Genomic DNA, 21,322 nt, shown 5'->3' with positions numbered 1-21,322 from the left:
AGCTAGTCTGATCTGTTTAGTTTAGTTTTTGAGTGTGGATGTTGAGGTTATGTTTGGAAAAATGTAGTGATTAGTATTTATCTATTTTAGTTGATTTTAAAAGCATTAAAATCATGGAATTCAATGAAAAGTTTGATTTTTCAGGAAGAGTTTACTTTAGCTACTTGCTAGATGCAGTTGTCAGTGCTCGTCAAACTAAATATGATGTAATATTGAATATTGATGACAATAAAATACACTGTCATAAATCAATACTTTGTCATGAATCTGAATTCTTTCTGTAAGTACAAATCTATTTACTTTTGCTAGAAAATTACTACTTAAGCACTTAATTCATCTCGATAATATTTTATACTTGAAATAGTATTGTGGCAAGTAATTTGGTAAGGAGTAAGGAAAGTGAGTGTTATCTTTAAACAAGCTACATGGAAGCAGACTTGAAATACGCTCAAAATTTGTATACTCTATAGATAACCTTCCAATTAATTTATTCATAAAGCCTATTCATTTTTACAATTGGAATATCAGAACAAACGTTTTCCAAATATGCTTTTCATACAGTATTTCAAATAGTCTAGATGTTGCTTGGGTTAGGTGAAATATTATTCATGAGTCACCAATTCCAAAACGAGTGTTCATGATGAGGTTGAGTAAATTTTTTCATAAACTAGTAGTTCTGTGAACAGTAGACCTCGCGCAGTTATAAACCGCAGTCTCCTCTTATACTGTCCATCAGAGTAAATCATGTCTGTATGTTGAGTCGGCGAGATATCGGTGTGAAAACGGCTAATGGCTGTTCGGGTTGGTGTATCAAAAATGCTTACATCAAAGGCTAATCTCCTTCAAGAAATACTGGCAACAGGTCAGCCCGAGTTCAAAGCAGAGAAAGGTCGAGAGACAATACTATGTCATTTTAGTTATTGATTGCATGCAGTCAATAGTTCATTTAATAGTGCATAAAAATTGCATTCAATGAGGCATGCAATTAATAATCCACACAGCAGCTGATTTTTCATCAAGTTACATTGAGATACGGTATTGAATTGCATGCGTCATGGTATGCAATTTATAATCCACTGGACAGCTGTTTTATTATGAATAACTCTATAATCTGATTTTTACTCAAATATTGGCGTATGAAGGAGACTCCTTTTCCTTTTATAATTATTATCCTTGAAATTCAGAATTTCTGAAAACCTTGTAAATACGTCGACGTGCAATTTAAAAAGGAGCATACCTGTCAAATTTCATGAAAATCTATGGCTGCGTTTCGCCGTTAATGCGCAACATAATTATAAACATTCAAACATAAAGAGAAATGCAAAACCGTCGACTTGAATCTTAGACCTCACTTCGCTCGGTCAATTATTATGTGATTATAGAACTTCTAATCAAGAACATTTTCAGAGCAAATTTAAGCTATTGGGTCTACCATAGATCATATATGAGGGACCCATCAAAGCATAGCTTATGAATTGAAAATGAAAATAATAATGTTAAAGTACGATTTTTTTATATAAAAATGTAAGAAAGTAAGGTCTTGATGTGATTCATCCTACCTGCATTGTAATGATAGTGGTATCATTTTTTTTTTTGATAAATGATTTATTAAAAACATTTTTACAGATTGATGTTCACTACAGACATGATGGAGAAAAAGCAAGAGACAATATCATTGAAGGGCATTAGTTACGAAGCCACTAAGAGTGTAATCGGCTTCCTATATACATGTGAACTAGTTGTGAGTATCAAAATAACAGTTGATATTACATCATACTGGTATCAGCTATTCTCTAGATGGTAGTGGCAAGGCAGAGAATCGGCAACGTTGTTCTGATGAAAGAATAAAGAATATTCCCTAATGAAAGATGTATATAGGAGTGACATAAAAAACTTGCTAAAATGAATCTGATGTTCTATATTGCAAATAAATAAACAACTATAGTGAGGTCCACGTTATGATGGCAGTGGAGAAAGATAGGAGAAAGACGTTGCCGATCCTCTGTCTTGTCAATGCCTTCTATAGACGGTAGCTGATACAGGTTTATTGATGCAATATTAACAGTTCATTCTTGTTTAAAATAATCAATTTTATTTTATTAAGCGAAAAATTATATTTTTCAACAATTTCATCATGAATTTTCATGATTGGGATAAAATATTTTGTTAATTTATTTTATTAATTCTACATTGTTGAAAGACGATCTGGCAACAGAGCAAAGCGAGAAATAGATAGAGCTATCCGCTTTGTCGGATGACAAGAATAGCAATACCATTGCTAATCAAACACTGCCATTATAACGTGGACCTCTCTATAGTTCTCCTACCCATCTCCACTGCCATTATAACGTGAACCTCACTAAAACAATTCATTCTCCGCCACACTGCACAGAAAGCAGCTGTTTTCCAGTCCTTACGTAGATCTGAAAGACATTGTTTTCAGACGACTCTCGTATGATGTCAGAACAGGTTTCTTTCCGGCCTAGGCCGGAAAGAGTACCCTTTCCAGCCGCTAACATGGAACTAAGAAAGGTGATCAAAAAACAGCTGATCAAAAAACTTTTCATTATTTGTGTTCATTATTCAATAATTAAAACATTTATAATATCATCTTATTGTCACTTGAAAGAATAAAAAAGTATAAACTGAACCTCCCACATAATTGAACATAATCTTTTAGGTTATTTAGACAAATCAGGATAAAAAATAAAAATACTTGGACAATAAATTCCTGATATTCAGATTACCTCAGATTTGCTAGAGCTATGACTTTCCACTCCTGCTTTCGGAAGTGCTTAGTAAACAATTATTATCATATATATATATATATTATATATATATATATATATATATATATATATATTATATATATATATATATTGTTTATTTTTCTGTGTGGCGAAAAATAGCGTTCGGACTTGAAAACCGATTTCGAGCTGGAAAAGTCTCATTTTCGGCCCTAGGTGCGAAATATACGATTTAATCTTCCCAATATTGCAAAAGCTAATTGCAATTTTCTATTCCACTTATGAATCAATTTTTATTTAAAAATAGTTGGCTATGTATTCATTATAATATTTAATAGATAAAAATATATATTTGGCCTGTTCTGACATTGTGTACTGTAATGTGTATAAGTATAGATTAATATAGACTGAAAAAACCCATAGAGAAAAGATAGCACTAGAAGATATCCCATGGTATAGGGCGTTTATGCTCCATATTTCACTCTTAACTGAAGCCGATAGTCCTAGTAATTCTTGAAGCTATGTGACGCTGGTAGTCTCTCATACTGTGTTGTTCGTTCTTATACTGTCACCCGGCCAAACTTCTTACTTCTGATGTCTTCCTCACGGGGAATCGTCAATATACTCGTAGTTATAATATACAGTAGTCGATTGTAATCAACATGAGTTGACAAAATTCAACTTGAAATTTGGGACATAAACCTTCTTTTGCTATGTTTTCTCTATGATGCAACATCATAAAACATACACATACGGCCATTCAGTCTCAATATATTGCCTTGGAAATGATTGAATAAATTGTTTTAGGTACAAGATATCTTGTTTTCAAGATATTGCCTTGAAAATAATTATTGAATAAATTATTTCAGGTACCACCGAACGAGATGTGTGAAATTGTCAGACTGGTTGACATGTTCCAAATACACATCCTAAGGCCGGTGTGCGCCGAAATTCTGCTGAATTCTTGCACTGTCAGCAACCTGATCAGCATCAACTGTCTGGCCGCACAGTACCGCTACCACGATGTTGCTGACGAGGCGTTTTCGCTGATCTTGCAGGACTTCACCGAGCTGATCAGACAGCCTGAGTTCTTGGAGGCGTCCTTCGAATTGGTGCTCAGCATTTTCACAGCAGAGTGCTTGTGTCATTCTAGCGAGAACGAGTGTATAAGGGTGAGGAGTTAGTCTACTCTTGATTGAATATTCAACTTCTGACACAGTGTCATTTATTCGCAATGAAAATATAGAGATATAAAGACTCATAGATATCACTTTTATTGACCGAGCGAAGTGAGGTCCAAGATTCAAGTCGACGGTTTTGCATTTCTCTTTATGTTAATATGTCTATATTTTTGTTTATATTTATGTTCCGCATTCCTTATTGAATTTCGCATCGACGTATACATACTGTGTTGTATGAGATACGGTTTTTTGAAATTTTGCATTTTAAGGATAATACAAAAGGAAAAGGAGTCTTCTTTGAGCGCCAATATCACCGTAAAAATCTGACTTTACAATTATTCATCATAAATCAGCTGTCTAGTGGACTACTAGTTGACCGAGCGAAGTGATGTCTAAGATTCAAGTCGACGGTTTGGCATTTCTCTTAATGTTTAAATATTCATATGTTGCGCATTTACGGCGAAACGCGGTAATAGATTTTCATGAAATTTGACAAGTATGTTCCTTTTTTAATTGCGCGTTGACTTATATACAATGTTTTTGGAAATTTTGCATTCCAAGGATAATATAAAAGGAAAAAGGAGCCTCCTTCATACGCCAATATTTTAGTAAAAACTAGACTATAGAATTATTCATCATAAATCAGCTGACAAGTGATTACACAGATGTGTGGAGAAGCCAGTCTATTGCTGTATTTCCATAAGTTCTATAGCTTCAATCAGGTACTTACTTACTTTACTTTATCCGGCTCTACAGTCCTGGGTGGACTTTGGCCTCCTCAACATAGCGCTTCCATTCGTCTCTATACTGAGCACTCCGTCGCCAGTTTGCCACGCCCAGCACACGGAGGTCTCCAATCACGTCGTTCAGCCATGTTGTCCGTGGTCGACCTCTCGTCTCGACCCTTCTCGTCCCAAGCATTCTTTCTTCCAGAAGTCTTGATGGTACCCTCCCTTCACTCATTCTGGCTAAGTGTCCAAGCCATTAAATCCTTCTGGCCTTTATGAAACGCCAATCAGGTAGGCTACTTGTGGATGAGAATACTGCGTGAGCTCTACTGTTCACAGAACTATTAGTACAAAAGGAAAAGGAGTATTCTTTGAACGCCAATATTACCGTAAAAATCGGACTTTAGAATTATTCATCATAAATCAGCTGTTTAGTGTACTACTAGTAGTTCTGTGAACAGTAGACCTCACGCAGTATTCTCATCTCAAGTACCTGATTGAAACTATAGACCTTATGGAAATACAGCAATAGAAATGTTCAGAACATTGAAAATGTTTATTGTCACATAATCTATTTGGACTATTCTCACCCAGCCCAGCTGAGAAAGCATAAATAGTCCCATAATGACTTACAGGAATAATATTCTCACTTTACCGGACACGTAAATCTTCCATAGGTCTCTTATATCAAAGAATGTTTAGAAGAATAACTTTTCTTCCATTATTCACAGACATTGTTGATAAAATACTGCCATTATAACGTGGGCCTTACTATATCCATTTATTTCTCAGTATGTTTTGATTTTAAGCCGCTCTCCTGGTGACAAATGATTTTGTCGGAGAAGGCTTAGTTGTTGAATTTGTGCTAGGCCCTGAGGTCTGCCGATTTGAATCTGGTCAATAATGTGACCCTAATTCTAGTGGTTTGAGGGACTTGGAAATAATAAGAACATAGATATGCGGTTGACTGACTGCTCTTATAATAATGATAATAATATCGAAAAAACAAAAAACTCATTTTTACATGAAGAATCAAATAATAAATCTGTCTTTAAGAGACTAAATTTACGGGGGCACATCTGATATTGTAGTGGGGGGTATCAAGTACTTATCTAAGATCTGACGTCATCAAGTCCGGTGTCCAAAGGGTGACGGATGAGGGTGAAGTGTGATGACCTCCAGGCATCGGGCTAGTGGCGTCAGATCGAAGATCGTCTTTCAGTCCCGCACGGCAAGGTCAGATGTTCGATATCACCGGTCATCTCGGTTGGCGAATTCGTCAGCCCTCGTTCGACTGCAAGGCAGATTTACAGCTGAATCCTCGAATGAGTATTCAAGAATACACACACACATACCAAAAAGAAAAACCTGCAACACAAGTCACAACTACTTGGTAATGCTAGAATAAATAACATACTTAATATTCTATTCAATTAATGATTTCTCATGAAATCATCTAATGAATACAATACATATACAATTTACATAAAAGAAATAATTTCGGCACAATTTTTAGTCGATTCTGAACTGCATATAGTACGTTGTTAACACGAGGTATGTGTATCTGGTCGACCTGTTGGCATACATTTACAGTTGGCAGAAAATTCGCAGACGTTTTTATTTATCTGCATGTTTTGATTTTGCAGGCGATTCTCAACTGGATACAGTACGACGTTAACACGAGGCATGTGCATTTAGTCGACCTGTTAGAGCATGTATTGCCGTTCGAGATATCGTGCTGGAATGAGCTGGAGGCCAGAGCTTACATGCTGGAGGCGCACGGTGACTCCCTCGATGTGTTCAACAACTGGATTGCACGCGGCAGAAAGCACTCCAACGAATTCCGCAGTGAACAAATCAGGAAACGCGGCAATCGACTGCAAAAAGTGAGTTTTGCTTAAGAAGATATCCGGTGGTTTGTAGAATTCTTTTAAAGTTTTGTATCAAGTAGAAATGATACGGTATCATATTGTGTTGATACTGTATCATGTGTGATGATACTGTACCTATTATATAATGTTGATAGTGTAACATTTTGTGGTGATACTGTGTCATTTATCCTGATACCAGACAGAAAAGATATCAAAGGAAGATATCCCATAGTTTGTAGAATGTGGAAAGTTTGGAAGTTTTGTATCAAATGATGGTGTTGTGTATCAAGTTAAAATGACATTGTATCGTTTTTGTTGATACTGTATCATTTATGGTGATAGCGCAATAAGATATCCCATGGTTTGTAGAATTCTTTCAAAGTTTGGAAGTTTTGTATCTAATTATAGAGTTTTGTATCGAATTGAGATGACACTATTCTGTTTTTTATACTGTATCATGATTGGTGATACTGTATCATTTATGGTGATAGCGCAAGAAGATATCCCATGGTTTGTAGAATTCTTTCAAAGTTTGGAAGTTTTGTATCTAATTATAGAGTTGTGTATCGAATTGAGATGTCACTGTTCTGTTTTTTTATACTGTATCATGATTGGTGATACTGTATCATTTATGGTGATAGCGCAAGAACATATCCCATGGTTTGTAGAATTCTTTCAAAGTTTGGAAGTTTTGTATCTAATTATAGAGTTGTGTATCGAATTGAAATGACACTGTTCTGTTTTTTTATACTGTATCATGATTGGTGATACTGTATCATGATTGGTGATACTGTATCATTTATGGTGATAGCGCAAGAAGATATCCCATGGTTTGTAGAATTCATTATTTGGAAGTTTTGTATCAATTTATGGTGTTGTGTATCAACTTCAGATGGCACTGTATCATATTGTGTAACATGTGTGGTGATATATGTAACAGATCAGGAAACGCGACATGCGTCTGCAGAAAGTGAGTTTGCTATAGAGAAAAATAGCATAAGATGGTTTATAGAGTTCCTTCAAAGTTAGGAATATTTTGTATGAAATTATCGTGTTGTGTATCAAGTTGAAATGACACTGTATCGTTTTTATACTGTATCATGATTGGTGATACTGTATCATTTATGGTGATAGCGCAAGAAGATATCCCATGGTTTGTAGAATTCTTTCAAAATTTGGAAGTTTTGTATCAAATTACCGTATAGTTTTGTTTATCAAGTTAAGATGACACTGTATCGTTTTTGTTGATACTGTATCATATTGTGTAACATGTGTGGTGATATATGTAACAGATCAGGAAACGCGACATGCGTCTGCAGAAAGTGAGTTTGCTATAGAGAAAAAATAGCTGTCTGCTATCAAGAAAAAATAGCATAAGAAGGTATCCCATGGTTAGTAGATTTCTTTCAAAGTTTGGAAGTTTTGTATCAAATTATGGAGTTGTGTATCAAGTCAAAATGATACTGTATCATATTATGTTGATACTGTATCATTTTCTTCTCATACTGTATTACTTATGGTGATACCATAGAGAAAAAATAGTATAAGAAGATATCCCATGGTTTGTAGAATTTATTGTTTGGAAGTTTTGTATCAAATTATAGTTTTGTGTATCAAGTTAAGATGACACTGTATCGTTTTTGTTGATACTGTATCATTTATGGTGATAGCGCAAGAAGATATCCCATGGTTTGTAGAATTCTTTCAAAGTTTGGAAGTTTTGTATCAAATTATAGTTTTGTGTATCAAGTTAAGATGACACTGTATCGTTTTTGTTGATACTGTATCATGATTGGTGATACTGTATCATTTATGGTGATAGCGCAAGAACATATCCCATGGTTTGTAGAATTCTTTCAAAGTTTGGAAGTTTTGTCATCAACGAGAGGCTTCGAACAAGAAACAGTTGTTTGACAGCAACTTCTAATATAAAATGAACTAGTGACCCCCTGGGTTGGATAACTCGCTCATGAACTGTTGTATTGTAATATTTGAAACCCGCAACTCTTAATTATAAAGTTGGTGAAAATTATGGAAAGAGCTAAATATTTTTTTATTTGTAACATTTTATTGTGTTTTAATTGTTTCGTAATTCTTTGTAATTTTGTTTTGTGTGTTTTTAATAAATTGAATTGAATTGAAATTCTTTTACAAGAATAATTTGTCAGTTGGTTTCATTGGGGATCCCATTTGAAATGAAAAATTTCTCTGTCGCTTCAACATCTTCGACCCTCATATGAATCCAAATTCATTTTTTCAAATGAGAAGGTGGTCATGTGATACATGATTTCGATACAGAGTTTCAAGAGAAAATGAATGGTGAAAACCGCATATTTATATCTCAACCCGTATCAGTTTGTTGATGAAAAAGTTGTAAATTAAGCTGTAATATCGGGGCACCGAGCTTCGCTCGTTATTTATTGATAAACAGAACATAATTCTTTGAAATGATTGGGGAAGGACTAACAGGCACAGCCCAAAACTGTTTCTTCCACGGATTTTGATCTATACACTATAAATAGTCCAAAAAGTAGGTTACGTTCCATACACTTGAATTCAGGTCCATTTTCAGTCCAAACATTTGAAAACCGAAAAGTTCTCATTTATATTGTTTACAAACCAAATTGAATAACAAACTAACACTCACTAATCACTTAAAACTGTGAAATAAGGATTAACTGTGAAAATTATGATATACTCTAATTCAGAATGATCTACCATGTCATGTCAACAAATCAGATTATTTTGATCAAGTCGATTGAAATTTCTAGATAATATTTCTCGTGAGATAAGCGTATTGATTCAACAGCTGAAGATAATTCTGCCTATCTCCCACACAGGCACTGGCATCTTCTGTTATCGACAGACGACAAAATTATCATCTGTTTTCCCAAGGATGAATAATTATTATCCTTTTCTTGTCCTTCAGCGAGTTATCCCAGGGATGAGACCTAGTGCAATCGAATTTTTACACTATGTTCCAAATTATGTGAAAATCGTTAAAGCCGTTTTCGAGATCCGTTGAACATAAATATATAACCATATAAATATCCAAATATATAAATATATACAGAAATTGCTCGCTTAATATAATAGGATATTAACCAGCTGAAATAATGTGTCAGCGCATGACTGTCTGATGATACAAAGGTGATACAAGGATGATAGACAAGGATAGCAACATGAATGTTAATCAAATTCTATTTTATAACGTGGACCTCATTATAGTACTCATGAATTGTTTCAAACAACTTTTCAGGTGGCAGACTTTATGTGGAAGGGGAACCCTACATCGTGGAGGTGTTCGATATAATGAAGAACACTTGGACAGAGCTGCCTCATCTGCCAACGGCGGTCGACTGTGCTGCAGCAGTCTGTGTGGACCATAGGATTTATCTCACTGGAGGTTACAAGGCCCACCGATCTGATTTGCAAGTCACCGACAAAGTCTGGGTACCTGTCTAATTGTTACTAATTCAATTCAATGATTTTTTCATCCACTGACCTCCTATAAAAGGGGTATTTGGACTTGTCAATGTCGTAAGTCAATAAAATACAGAACATAAATACATAAATGATAAGTCAATATATTTTTTTTCTCTCCAAACCTTATCTCGATGCTCGTAGTTTAGAACATAAACAGGTACATGAAAAGTCAATACATTTTTTTTCTATTCTCTCTAAACCCCATTTTGACGCTCGTAGTACTCTCTGAACTCTTCATTTGAGTACGCGCATATGGACAGCAGCTCCTTCTTTAATTGATCTCTGAATTTTGTACCAGTCATTTCTTTTATATGAGCTGGCAATAAATTATACAGACGAATACCAGAACTCCTAACACCTCGCTCATACATGGTTGTCTGGTGTGTGTCGTCTCTTAGGTTGTTCCTATATCTTGTTGGGTATTGATGGAATGTTCCGCCTGTATTAAATTCATGTATATTTTTCTTTATGAAGCAAATTGTTTCGAAAATATATAGGCTTGGGAATGGGAGAATTTGAAGTTTTTTGAAAAGGGGGCGACAACTTGTTCGAATTGATTCTCCCATCATCACTCTCAATGCCCACTTCTGCATTCTGAACACCTCAACTACGCAACTTGAATTTCCCCAAAAAATAATGCCGTAGGTCAGGTGTGAGTGAAACAGTGCAAAATAAACACCTCTAAGAGCCCTGGAGTCCAATATAGCTTTCAAATTTCTCAGTACGAAAATTGCTGAGTTCAGTTTGTTTTTGAGGTATTCTTGGTGAGGTCTCCAAGAAAGGTCAGAGTCAATCACCACTCCAAGAACTTTTATATCATTCACGGATTCTATTTTATAGTCTCTGATACCTAAATTATTTTCTCTGGTAGTTCGGAATGGAATTTCTTTAGTTTTGTTCATATTTAACAACAGCATGTTAGCAGATAGCCATTTTTCTAAATTAATAAGGGCAGTCTTACTCTTCAATTCCACATTGGACTGACTGCTGCTTTTCAGTAGAATACTCACATCGTCAGCATATAATACACTTTTAGCTGGTTCAAGGTATGATGGCAAGTCATTAATATATATAATAAAAAGCAGGGGACCCAGTACTGACCCCTGGGGGACCCCGCTTCTCGTCTTCATCCATTCTGAATGGTACTCATGGGTATGAGAGTCAATGACTACCTGCTGATACCTTTCGTTGAGGTAGGAAAAAAACCACCCGAACACGGCGCCATCGAATCCATACAATTGCAGCTTTTTTAACATGATCTCTACATTGATAAGGTCGAACGCCTTTGAGAGATCGGCTATCAAACCATTCACTTTGGATTTTTTATCAACAGATGATAATGCCTCATCTACAAAAGAGAAGAGAGCATCATTTGTGGAGTAGCCTGGCCGGAATCCAAATTGGTTAGAAGACAGTAGGTCTATTTGTTTGAAGTATTTTCTTAATCGTCTTAGCACGGCATATTCAAAGATTTTTAGAAATATAGGAGTATTAGCAATAGGTCTATGGTTTTCAGGAAGCTCTTGATTGCCTTTTTTGTAAACAGGAATTATTTTCGATAATTTCAGTTTAGATGGTACGTAACCCGCTTTCATGGAGCTATTGAAGATAAATGTTAGTGGCTTGAGGATATGTTCTGCTGATTTTTTAACTAAGTAATTCGATAAGTTGTAACAGTCGTAGGATTTCTTGTTTTTTAGTGATTTGATAATATCCCATGGTAAAGAGCGTTTATGTTCCAAATTTCATTGTTAACTGAAGCCGATAGTCCTAGTAGTTGTTTTTGGTGAAGCTATGTGACGCTGGTAGTCTCTCATACTGTGCCGTTCAAAGCTGTATTAATTTCAAACCAACTTAATTGGATCATAAAGAAAGGATAGCATAATTATGCTACCTTTTCTCTATGATTCAAACTAATGTGAATGATTGATTGTTTGATTGATTGATTGATTGATGTCTGTAGGTGTGTGTAGCAGTGGGTGGCCTAGAGGGCAAGCACATGGAGGTGAAGGTTCCGCGGGGGGCGGACTGGGGGCCGTACATCAACTACCTGCACACCGCCTCCGTCCCCGCCGAAGTTATGCTCCACCCCCACAAGTGGCCCGCCTATGCCTCCCGCCAGCGTCTGCTCTATGTCATCGGTGAGGAAAAAAAGGAAAATAATTCAAACACGTGTGCATGCATGTCTTACCGTTGGTGGCCAGTCTTTGGCCGGTTACAGAGCTCGACCGACCGTCAGTGCGTACGTGAGTCGCGCTTGTATTTTCCATAGATATTCCATGAATCCGTACAGAGCAGGACTGACGGCACGCATGCGCACGGTCAGGACCATGCGTTTTACACTGCGTACGAAGACCATTCAAATTCAAATTCAAATTTATTGATTCTCAAAAAAATATACAACACTTTCAAGACAAAAAATATATATATAAGAATCTACACCTGCAAGGAAACCCTGTGCGCAGGTGTGAGTTGCAATATAAATGTTTTTCAAAAATATTTAACAAAAATGATCCAAAAAAAATTTCTTGAAAAAAATACAGAATTAAAACTAGTACTTAATAATAAAGAGGATACTAAAAATAAAGGAACGGAAGGAGAAAAGACGGAAAAGGCCAAGAAGAAAGAAGAAGACGAAGAAGAAGGAGAATGAAGAAGAAGGGAACGGTAAGAGGTAGGTAAGTCAACTGCAACCATGGAGTAGACGAAAATTAGTTTATTTAAAACAATTTTCCTCGATTTTATTTGCTATTATCCATTTATCTATGTCTGATCTAAGCCTTTGGTTTATGTTTGTTTTTTCAAGAATATTTAAGGGAATGTGGTTTATTAATTTATTGGAAATATAAGAAAACTGTCTCCTACACACATTCAAGTCCATTCTGACAAATTGGAAAATGTCTCGCGCGGGGCGCAAGCCCAAAAGAGATTCTCGAGGTTCAAATAAATTTTTATTTTTTATAATATATAGTACCAAATTTTTTATGAAAAGTTGTCGAACTGTTAAAACCTTGAACTCCCTGAATAAATCTTTTGTTGGAAAAAGTCTGGGTTTGCCTAGAATAGTTTTTAAAATATGTTTTTGAAAAGTTTTGTGAAATGCGCATTCAAAGCTCCCCCCCAAGCCCGTATGCCATATTGAAAAGCGGATTGAGCATACGAATAATAGATTAGTTTAGCTATTTTTATATTGCTCAGTTGTCTAATTTGGTGAAATTGTAGATAAGGAATTTTAGTTTGGAACACATGTTATTAATTTGATTATCCCACCTTAAGTGTGGATCCAACAAGATACCCAGGTACTTAACTTTTTTTCTTTTTGAATTTTCTGACAAGAACAGCAGCTAAGAAGTCTATGGTCGTTACAGTTTAATCGATGGATTTTTATACTGTCTATTGTTCGTGGTTGAGTAAGGGAATTGGGTGAAAATAACATGAATACGCTTTTAGTTGTGTTGAGGGTTAATATGTGTTGATTAAGCCAAGAGAACGCCAATCTGAGTCCACTTTCCGCTGCAATTTTTACATCATCCCATGAGTTTTCAGTGAAAGTTAGAGCAGTGTCGTCTGCAAATGATATTATATCACAATTTCTTATATTTAATTTAAGGAGATCATTGATATAGATTAAGAACAAAATGGGAGATAGGACAGTACCTTGCGGCAGACCAAAATCAGTGAGTTTCATATTGCTTGTGTTGAGTATCTGAGATCGATTTGACAGGTAACTCTTGAATAATATTAGTGGTATACCCCTAATCCCCAGGTGTTCCATTTTTTCCAGAAGTCGTTTTTGAGAGATAGTGTCAAATGCCTTGGCTAAATCCAAGAATACTGTCAACGTTTTTTTCTTATTATTAAAGTTTTTGTTATAATTTGTAATAATCTGGTGATGGCATCCTCTGTAGATTTACCGGGCTGGAATCCATACTGGTTTTCATTAATAATGTTGAATTTATTCAGATAGCCCAATAATCTTTTTTAATTATCTTCTCCATTACTTTGGCTAAGTTATTCATCAGACTAATAGGACAGTAGTTGGTAGGGTTGGACGGATCACCTGATTTATGGATAGGAACAATTTTGGCAACTTTGGAAAATGACCCACCTCGAAACATTTGTTGATGATACGTTTGAGAGGTTTTGTAAAATTGAGGGAGCAATCTTCTTTAGACAAGTAGCTGTTAGATTGTCCACTCCAGGAGCAGAATTACCTTTGAGAGAATTTATTGTGGCCAATATTTCCTCATCATCTGTATAAGCCAAAAAGAAGGAACTATACGATGGAATTGTAGTATCAACAATGTATGTTGTATAGGGTTATCATTAATTAGTTTATTGGCATACAACTCACCTACATGTGCAAAATGGTGATTGAGAACATCGGACTCAATCTTAGGCGTACAAGTCTCTCTTTTAGTGTTGAGAAAATCATTTATACACTCCCATATTTTTTTGAGTTTCCTTTGCATTTCGATAGTTTATTATTATAGAAGTCATATTTACATTGTTCAATCATATTATTTAAGATGTTTCTATAATTTATATACTGCGATTTTAGAATGGAGTTGAAAGGCTGTTTTTTAAGAGTTTGGTACATGAGATCACGTTTCCTTATTGAAATAATTAGTCCAGTTGTAATCCAAGGCTTGAGAGGTTTCAGTTTGTGGGGTACTAGTTTCACATAAGTTTCCTTTTTTATCTCTGTATTTAATCTGTTCATGAAGTAATCGATCGCGTCATCAATACTCGAGTCAACCAATGCATCCAAATCCGACCAATTGTAATTTTTTAAATTCTTTATAAGATTATTATAGTGTAAAAATTCCTTGTTATCTGTTGTGTCATTTTTACATTTTCATACAAGCCTAAATTCATGCAAGTTAAATAGTGATCAGTTACACTTGTTTTTATTACCGAGCCAATTGTTGTATCACTGGAAAAAGAACTATTTTTAAAGAAAAAGTGGTCTATACATGATTGGGAACCGTTTGACTCACGCGTGGGCTTGTTTATAAAAGATTTGAAACCATTTGAAGAAAGTAAATTAAAATATTCGTTTGTTAAGTTGGTGTTTCGGTTTAAATCAATGTTGATATCGCCAGTTATTATTATGTTCGGACTGTTAGTTACCATCGGTCGAGCTCGTGCGCATCCGTTCCATCGGTCGACTGACGCGCTATTGAAACTTTCAGAGCTTTCAGTAGCCCGATCGCAACATAACCAATGTGCTGACACCTCTGCCCGACAATCAGCTGATATTGAATTGAATAGCATAATGAATTTATTCAATTAATAGTATCATATTTGAATTCAGAGTTTTTCTATACATTTATTCAATCATTTCTAAATTTTTTATAGGAAAAATCATATATTATTTTATAATAATCTAAATTCATTTGATCCGTAGCTTAAAATGACTGCAATTATGTCACCAATGGTGATACAAGCTCGAAATAACTCATCAAAATTTCTGATGGACATTCTGAGGTAGTTAAAAAATTTATCTCCAACCCCAAGCAATGATGTATATAATGGTATTCCCTTTGAAATGCTCTTTGGGCGACCATCGGGTGAACTTGATATCTACTTCTTTTGCTCCTTCGTTTAAGCTACTAGGATAATAAGCTGCAATTAAACAACTTGTAAACGCGTCCATTTTGATAGTCAGATCAGTTTGTTCGTCAGGAGAGCTCTGAATGTGTAAAACTGATGTATGGATGCGTATGGTCAGGATGGTACATACGCACTGACCAGGTCGAGCTCTGTAATCGGCCTTAGTATGGCAACTAACGGTAGGACAAGTGTGTAGAACATGTGTGAACACACATGATTCAACATACAAGTTGTGTCATCAACGAGAGGCTTCGAACAAGAAACAGTTGTTTGACAGCAACTTCTAATATAAAATGAACTAGTGACCCCCTGGGTTGGAGAACTCGCTCATGAACTGTTGTATTGTAATCTTTGAAACCCGCAACTCTTAATTATAAAGTTGGTGAAAATTATGGAAAGAGCTAAATATTTTTTATATTTGTAACATTTTATTGTGTTTTAATTGTTTCGTAATTCTTTGTAATTTTGTTTTGTGTGTTTTTAATAAATTGAATTGAATTGAATTTCTTTTACAAGAATAATTTGTCAGTTGGTTTCATTGGGGATCCCATTTGAAATGAAAAATTTCTCTGTCGCTTCAACATCTTCGACCCTCATATGAATCCAAATTCATTTTTTCAAATGAGAAGGTGGTCATGTGATACATGATTTCGATACAGAGTTTCAAGAGAAAATGAATGGCGAAAACCGCATATTTATATCTCAACCCGTATCAGTTTGTTGATGAAAAAGTTGTAAATTAAGCTGTAATATCGGGGCACCGAGCTTCGCTCGTTATTTATTGATAAACAGAACATAATTCTTTGAAATGATTGGGGAAGGACTAACAGGCACAGCCCAAAACTGTTTCTTCCACGGATTTTGATCTATACACTATAAATAGTCCAAAAAGTAGGTTACGTTCCATACACTTGAATTCAGGTCCATTTTCAGTCCAAACATTTGAAAACAGAAAAGTTCTCATTTATATTGTTTACAAACCAAATTGAATAACAAACTAACACTCACTAATCACTTAAAACTGTGAAATAAGGATTAACTGTGAAAATTATGATATACTCTAATTCAGAATGATATACCATGTCATGTCAACAAATCAGATTATTTTGATCAAGTCGATTAAAATTTCTAGATAATATCTAGATATCTAGATATTTCGAGATAAGCGTATTGATTCAACAGCTGAAGATAATTCTGCCTCTCTTCCACACAGGCACTGGCATCTTCTGTTATCGACAGACGACGAAATTATCATCTGGTTTCCCAAGGATGAATAATTATTATCCTTTTCATGTCCTTCAGCGAGTTATCCCAGGGATGAGACCTAGTGCAATCGAATTTTTACACTATGTTCCAAATTATGTGAAAATCGTTAGAGCCGTTTTCGAGATCCGTTGAACATAAATATATAACCATATAAATAACCAAATATATAAATATATACAGAAATTGCTCGCTTAATATAATAGGATATTAACCAGCTGAGATGATGTGTCAGCGCATGACTGTCTGATGATACAAAGGTGATACAAGGATGATAGACAAGGATAGCAACATGAATGTTAATCAAATTCTATTTTATAACGTGGACCTCATTATAGTACTCATGAATTGTTTCAAACAACTTTTCAGGTGGCAGACTTTATGTGGAAGGGGAACCCTACATCGTGGAGGTGTTCGATATAATGAAGAACACGTGGACAGAGCTGCCTCATCTGCCAACGGCGGTCGACTGTGCTGCAGCAGTCTGTGTGGACCACAGGATTTATCTCACTGGAGGTTACAAGGCCCACCGATCTGATTTGCAAGTCACCGACAAAGTCTGGGTACCTGTCTAATTGTTACTAATTCAATTCAATGATTTTTTCCCACAGTTACCTTGAAAAGTGACCATTCCTGCACTGATTACAGAACGCAAAGAATCACTTTTCCGCTCTAGTGCGCAAAGTATTACTTTGCGTACTCCAGATTTGCAACATGGCAGCACAAAATAGTTGGTGGGTTATATAGAGGATTAGTGCACGAAAACAAAAATTAAGTTGGTAACAATGACTGTGGTTGGATTTAGATAATAATCATTTCAATGGCTACCCTACATTCATGATAAAATCTCAATCTAGAAATCCAAAACAAGAATAATGTTCATCTAAATCACATATTAAATAATCATCATTTACGAATTCTCATCATTTAATAATAAATAATAGTTCTTTTCTATTCATAATTATTATTTCAACTGCAAGCAATGAGAAAAGTAGCAAATATACATTATAAAATTCTAATTTTGAGGTTAAATGATTACCGTTCTATATCCATATAAATATAAAAGTAATAAAAAACATAAGAATACCACAATAAATACTCTCTGTTGTCTATGTTATTTTTATAAATATTTTTCAGTTTACTTTGAGTATTTTTCTCGGTAATTTGAGCAAAAGTCTAAATTTCTGAATCCTGTTTCAGTACTTTTTAGCTGGATGAAACAAACTTAGGTATGATTCTTCCCGCTAGGTCGTGCGCTTGTTGGTTCAGCCATCTTGAAGCCATCCCAATGAGCTGATGGCGTATATTTTGAATGCGAATTTTTTGTTCTATCTGTATTTTTTCTGATTCTTGAATGAATAAAAATGAGAACTTTGGCTGAGAATTTTCAAATTCAACTGGATTATTAATTTTTAAATGAATTAAGGTTGTTATTAATAACAGCATCACACACACAAACATTTGATGGATTTCAGCCATCATTTTACCCATAATCAACCACTTCTCATATTCAATAGTAACTAGGAAAAGTTTAATGTGAAATACGTGAGCAAAATTCCTCTGCTGCACTCAAGAAGCCAGAAGTAAACGTTTCTTTCGGTGCAGCAAACTGTCACTTTGCGCACTAGTTGCACAACTATTTTATAGTGAGGTCCATGTTATAATGGCAGTGGAGAAAGATATGAGAACAACGTTGCCGATCATTTGTCTTGATCAATGCCTTCTATAGACGGTAGCTGATACAGGTTTATTGATACAAGTAACTAAATTATTAGTCTGTGAAGAACAGCACCTTATTATTAAATTTGGAGAATATTGCTTCATTGATCCATTGCTTCACGATCCATTGCTTCCTAGACATTAATTACTATCATTGAGAAACCAGAACAACCAAACAAATAAATAAGCTCAATATATGCCTATAATGAGGTCCTCGTTATAATGACAGTGAAAAAAGATAGGAGAACAACGTTGCCGATCCTCTGTCTTGGCAATGCCTTCTATTGATACAGGTTTATAGATGTAATATTAACGATTCTTTCTCGTTTGAAATAATCAATTATTTTTTTATTTAGCAAGAAGTTATATTTTTTAATTATTTCATAATAAATGTTGATGATTAAGATGAAATACTTTGTTTATTAAATATTTATTCCACATTGTTAAAAGACGATCTGGTAACAGAGCAAACCGAGAAAGAGATATCGCTATCCGCTTTATGAATTATAGACAAGGATAGCAGTACCATTGCTAATCAAACACTGCCATTATAACGTGGACCGTGGACAGGTAAACGGTGCTCCGAAAGGGCCTATTTAGAAATTTGACGTACTGAAATATTGAAGAATTTTAAATAGGTCTATAACCATCCTCGGTAAATTAACAATCTATATGCAAAATTTCAGGTTAGTCAGTTGAGTAGTTCAGACGTGATGAAGCGTCATTCATGTTTTTCCTATCCCGTACGTGCATAAGCCAGCTCTTTCCTCTATTATAGTATAGATTAATACAATAATTATTTATTACTATTAGTGAGATCCATGTTATAATGGCAGTGGAGAAAGATAGGAGAACAACGTTGCCGATCATCTGCCTTGTCAATGCCTTCTATAGACGGTAGCTGATACAAGTTTATTGATGTAATATTAACTGTTCATTCTCGTTTGAAACAATCAATTATATTTTATTAAGCAGGAAATTTTTTTTTCGATAATTTCATAATTAAGATGAAATATTTTGTAGATTAATTATCAATTCTACATTGTTAAAAGACGATCTGGCAACAGAGCAAAGCGAGAGAGAGATAGCACTATCCGCTTTGCTGAATGATAGACAAGGATAGAATTACCATTTCTAATCAAACACTGCCATTATAACGTGGACCTCACTATAGTATTTCTTATTTTAACCCATGTGAGATTCATTGTTTGTGAAGAATTACAAACAACTAAGTTTGTCCAATTTATGTGTAAAGTTCCTAGATACTGACGGCCAGGGAAATGTAGTTGGCAATGAATGGAAAGAGGGTCCCGCCATGTCGGTGGGTCGAGCTTCCCATGCTCTCATTAACATCAATGGCATATTATTCGCCATCGGAGGTGTTGGTAAGTCGGATTTCCATATTTCCCGCTCTTCTAACTTTTTCTAGTGATAGTTTTAAATCTTGATATTTTCATGTTTTTCCCCAGAATGGACGCTTCATTTCATTGTTTCTTGATTCCATGTAGTTATATATTTATACTGGCTGAAGCCCGAATACACTCATGAAACAAATAATATTGAGGGCCGGTTTCCGAGCTCGGCATTTAGCTAAGTTCTAGACTTCAAACAGCTGGAGTCAGAAAATTGGTTTTCCGAAACGGGGCGTAGTCGCAGTCATTGTCATAGTCACGTTTGAATTAAATTTCGAAAAACTAGAAAATTTAACACAAAATAAAATAAAGAGAAAATAGTGTAAAGTTTCAGCTATTTTGAATTATTTAGGAATGTCTAATTTCGTCAAGGAAAAACATTTCCAATTATAGAAATGAGAAAATAAAAACTACGACTACTGTTATAAAAGCTGCGACTACGCCCCATTTTGGAAAGCCAATTTTCTGACTCCAGCTGTTTAAAGTCTAGGACTTAGCTAAATCCCGAGCTCGGAAACCGGCCCTTCAAGTATCAAGAATATTAGAACAAATCAAAATCAAATTACAATAAAAAAATATAGAGAGCTGGTACAGTGAGAATTTTGTGCTTTTTGAAAGAACTCCTACATGTATCCCATGACTTTAAGGCTGTTTGGTACACTTTTTTTATTTAAATTGGATAATCTTTCTCAATATAATTGTTAAGATCATTATAAGAGTGAGGAAAAAGTGGCAACTGAAATAATTTAAATAAAAAAAGTGTACCAAACAGCCTTTTAAGCCATCTGCCAAGGAGCTCTAATGTATCTTTCTATAAGCAACCGATGCCCTTTTGTATCTTCTCAAAAGCAACGCGATGCTTCCGAAAAAGATACACAAGGTGCTTTAATGTGGATTTCCATAAGCAACATAATGCCCTTTTGTATCCTCTCAAAAGCAACGTATTGCATCCGATAGGATACACAAGGAGCTTTTAGGAGCTACGTCCTTCTAGCACAACACAGCATATCAGCTGACATTCGTTCGACTTGCCCTTTCCAATGATACATTATAACACAGAATACAATTATAGGAGTTTTCTCTGGTTATAACTACAGATGGAGACTGGCTGTAGACTGGTTGGCCGCTATGGCTTCGTATAAAGTGAGCGCTGCTATCCAGAGGTTGTCAGTAAGGTCTATAAATACAGGTCATGACACAGTCCCGTGATGCATTGCAAAATCGACATTATGTGGGGTCTTTATGGCGGTACATTTGAAATATTCCAATCTGCTCATCAATTTTCAAATTTATCAGCTG

The 21,322-nt window shown here is 35.2% G+C and overlaps 1 protein-coding gene across 1 annotated transcript in view; it reads left to right on the top strand.

The window, feature by feature from the left end:
- The first annotated feature begins 12 nt into the window (after nucleotides 1-12).
- Nucleotides 13-21,322, top strand: part of LOC111048131 (kelch-like protein 28) — a 29,295-nt gene continuing 7,985 nt past the window's right edge. Inside the window, exons 1-7 of the mRNA XM_039429829.1 lie at nucleotides 13-280; nucleotides 1,627-1,741; nucleotides 3,617-3,919; nucleotides 6,303-6,542; nucleotides 11,977-12,154; nucleotides 17,262-17,455; nucleotides 19,867-19,996. Of these exons, the coding sequence (XP_039285763.1) occupies nucleotides 114-280; nucleotides 1,627-1,741; nucleotides 3,617-3,919; nucleotides 6,303-6,542; nucleotides 11,977-12,154; nucleotides 17,262-17,455; nucleotides 19,867-19,996 (1,327 nt within the window). The 5' untranslated portion in view covers nucleotides 13-113. The remainder of the gene's footprint in view (nucleotides 281-1,626; nucleotides 1,742-3,616; nucleotides 3,920-6,302; nucleotides 6,543-11,976; nucleotides 12,155-17,261; nucleotides 17,456-19,866; nucleotides 19,997-21,322) is intronic.

Source organism: Nilaparvata lugens, chromosome 5, assembly GCF_014356525.2.
Source record: "Nilaparvata lugens isolate BPH chromosome 5, ASM1435652v1, whole genome shotgun sequence".
Taxonomy (NCBI): Eukaryota; Metazoa; Arthropoda; class Insecta; order Hemiptera; family Delphacidae; genus Nilaparvata; species Nilaparvata lugens.
The sequence above is the reverse complement of the archived record's forward strand: the minus strand, read 5'-3'. Positions and strand labels throughout refer to the sequence as shown.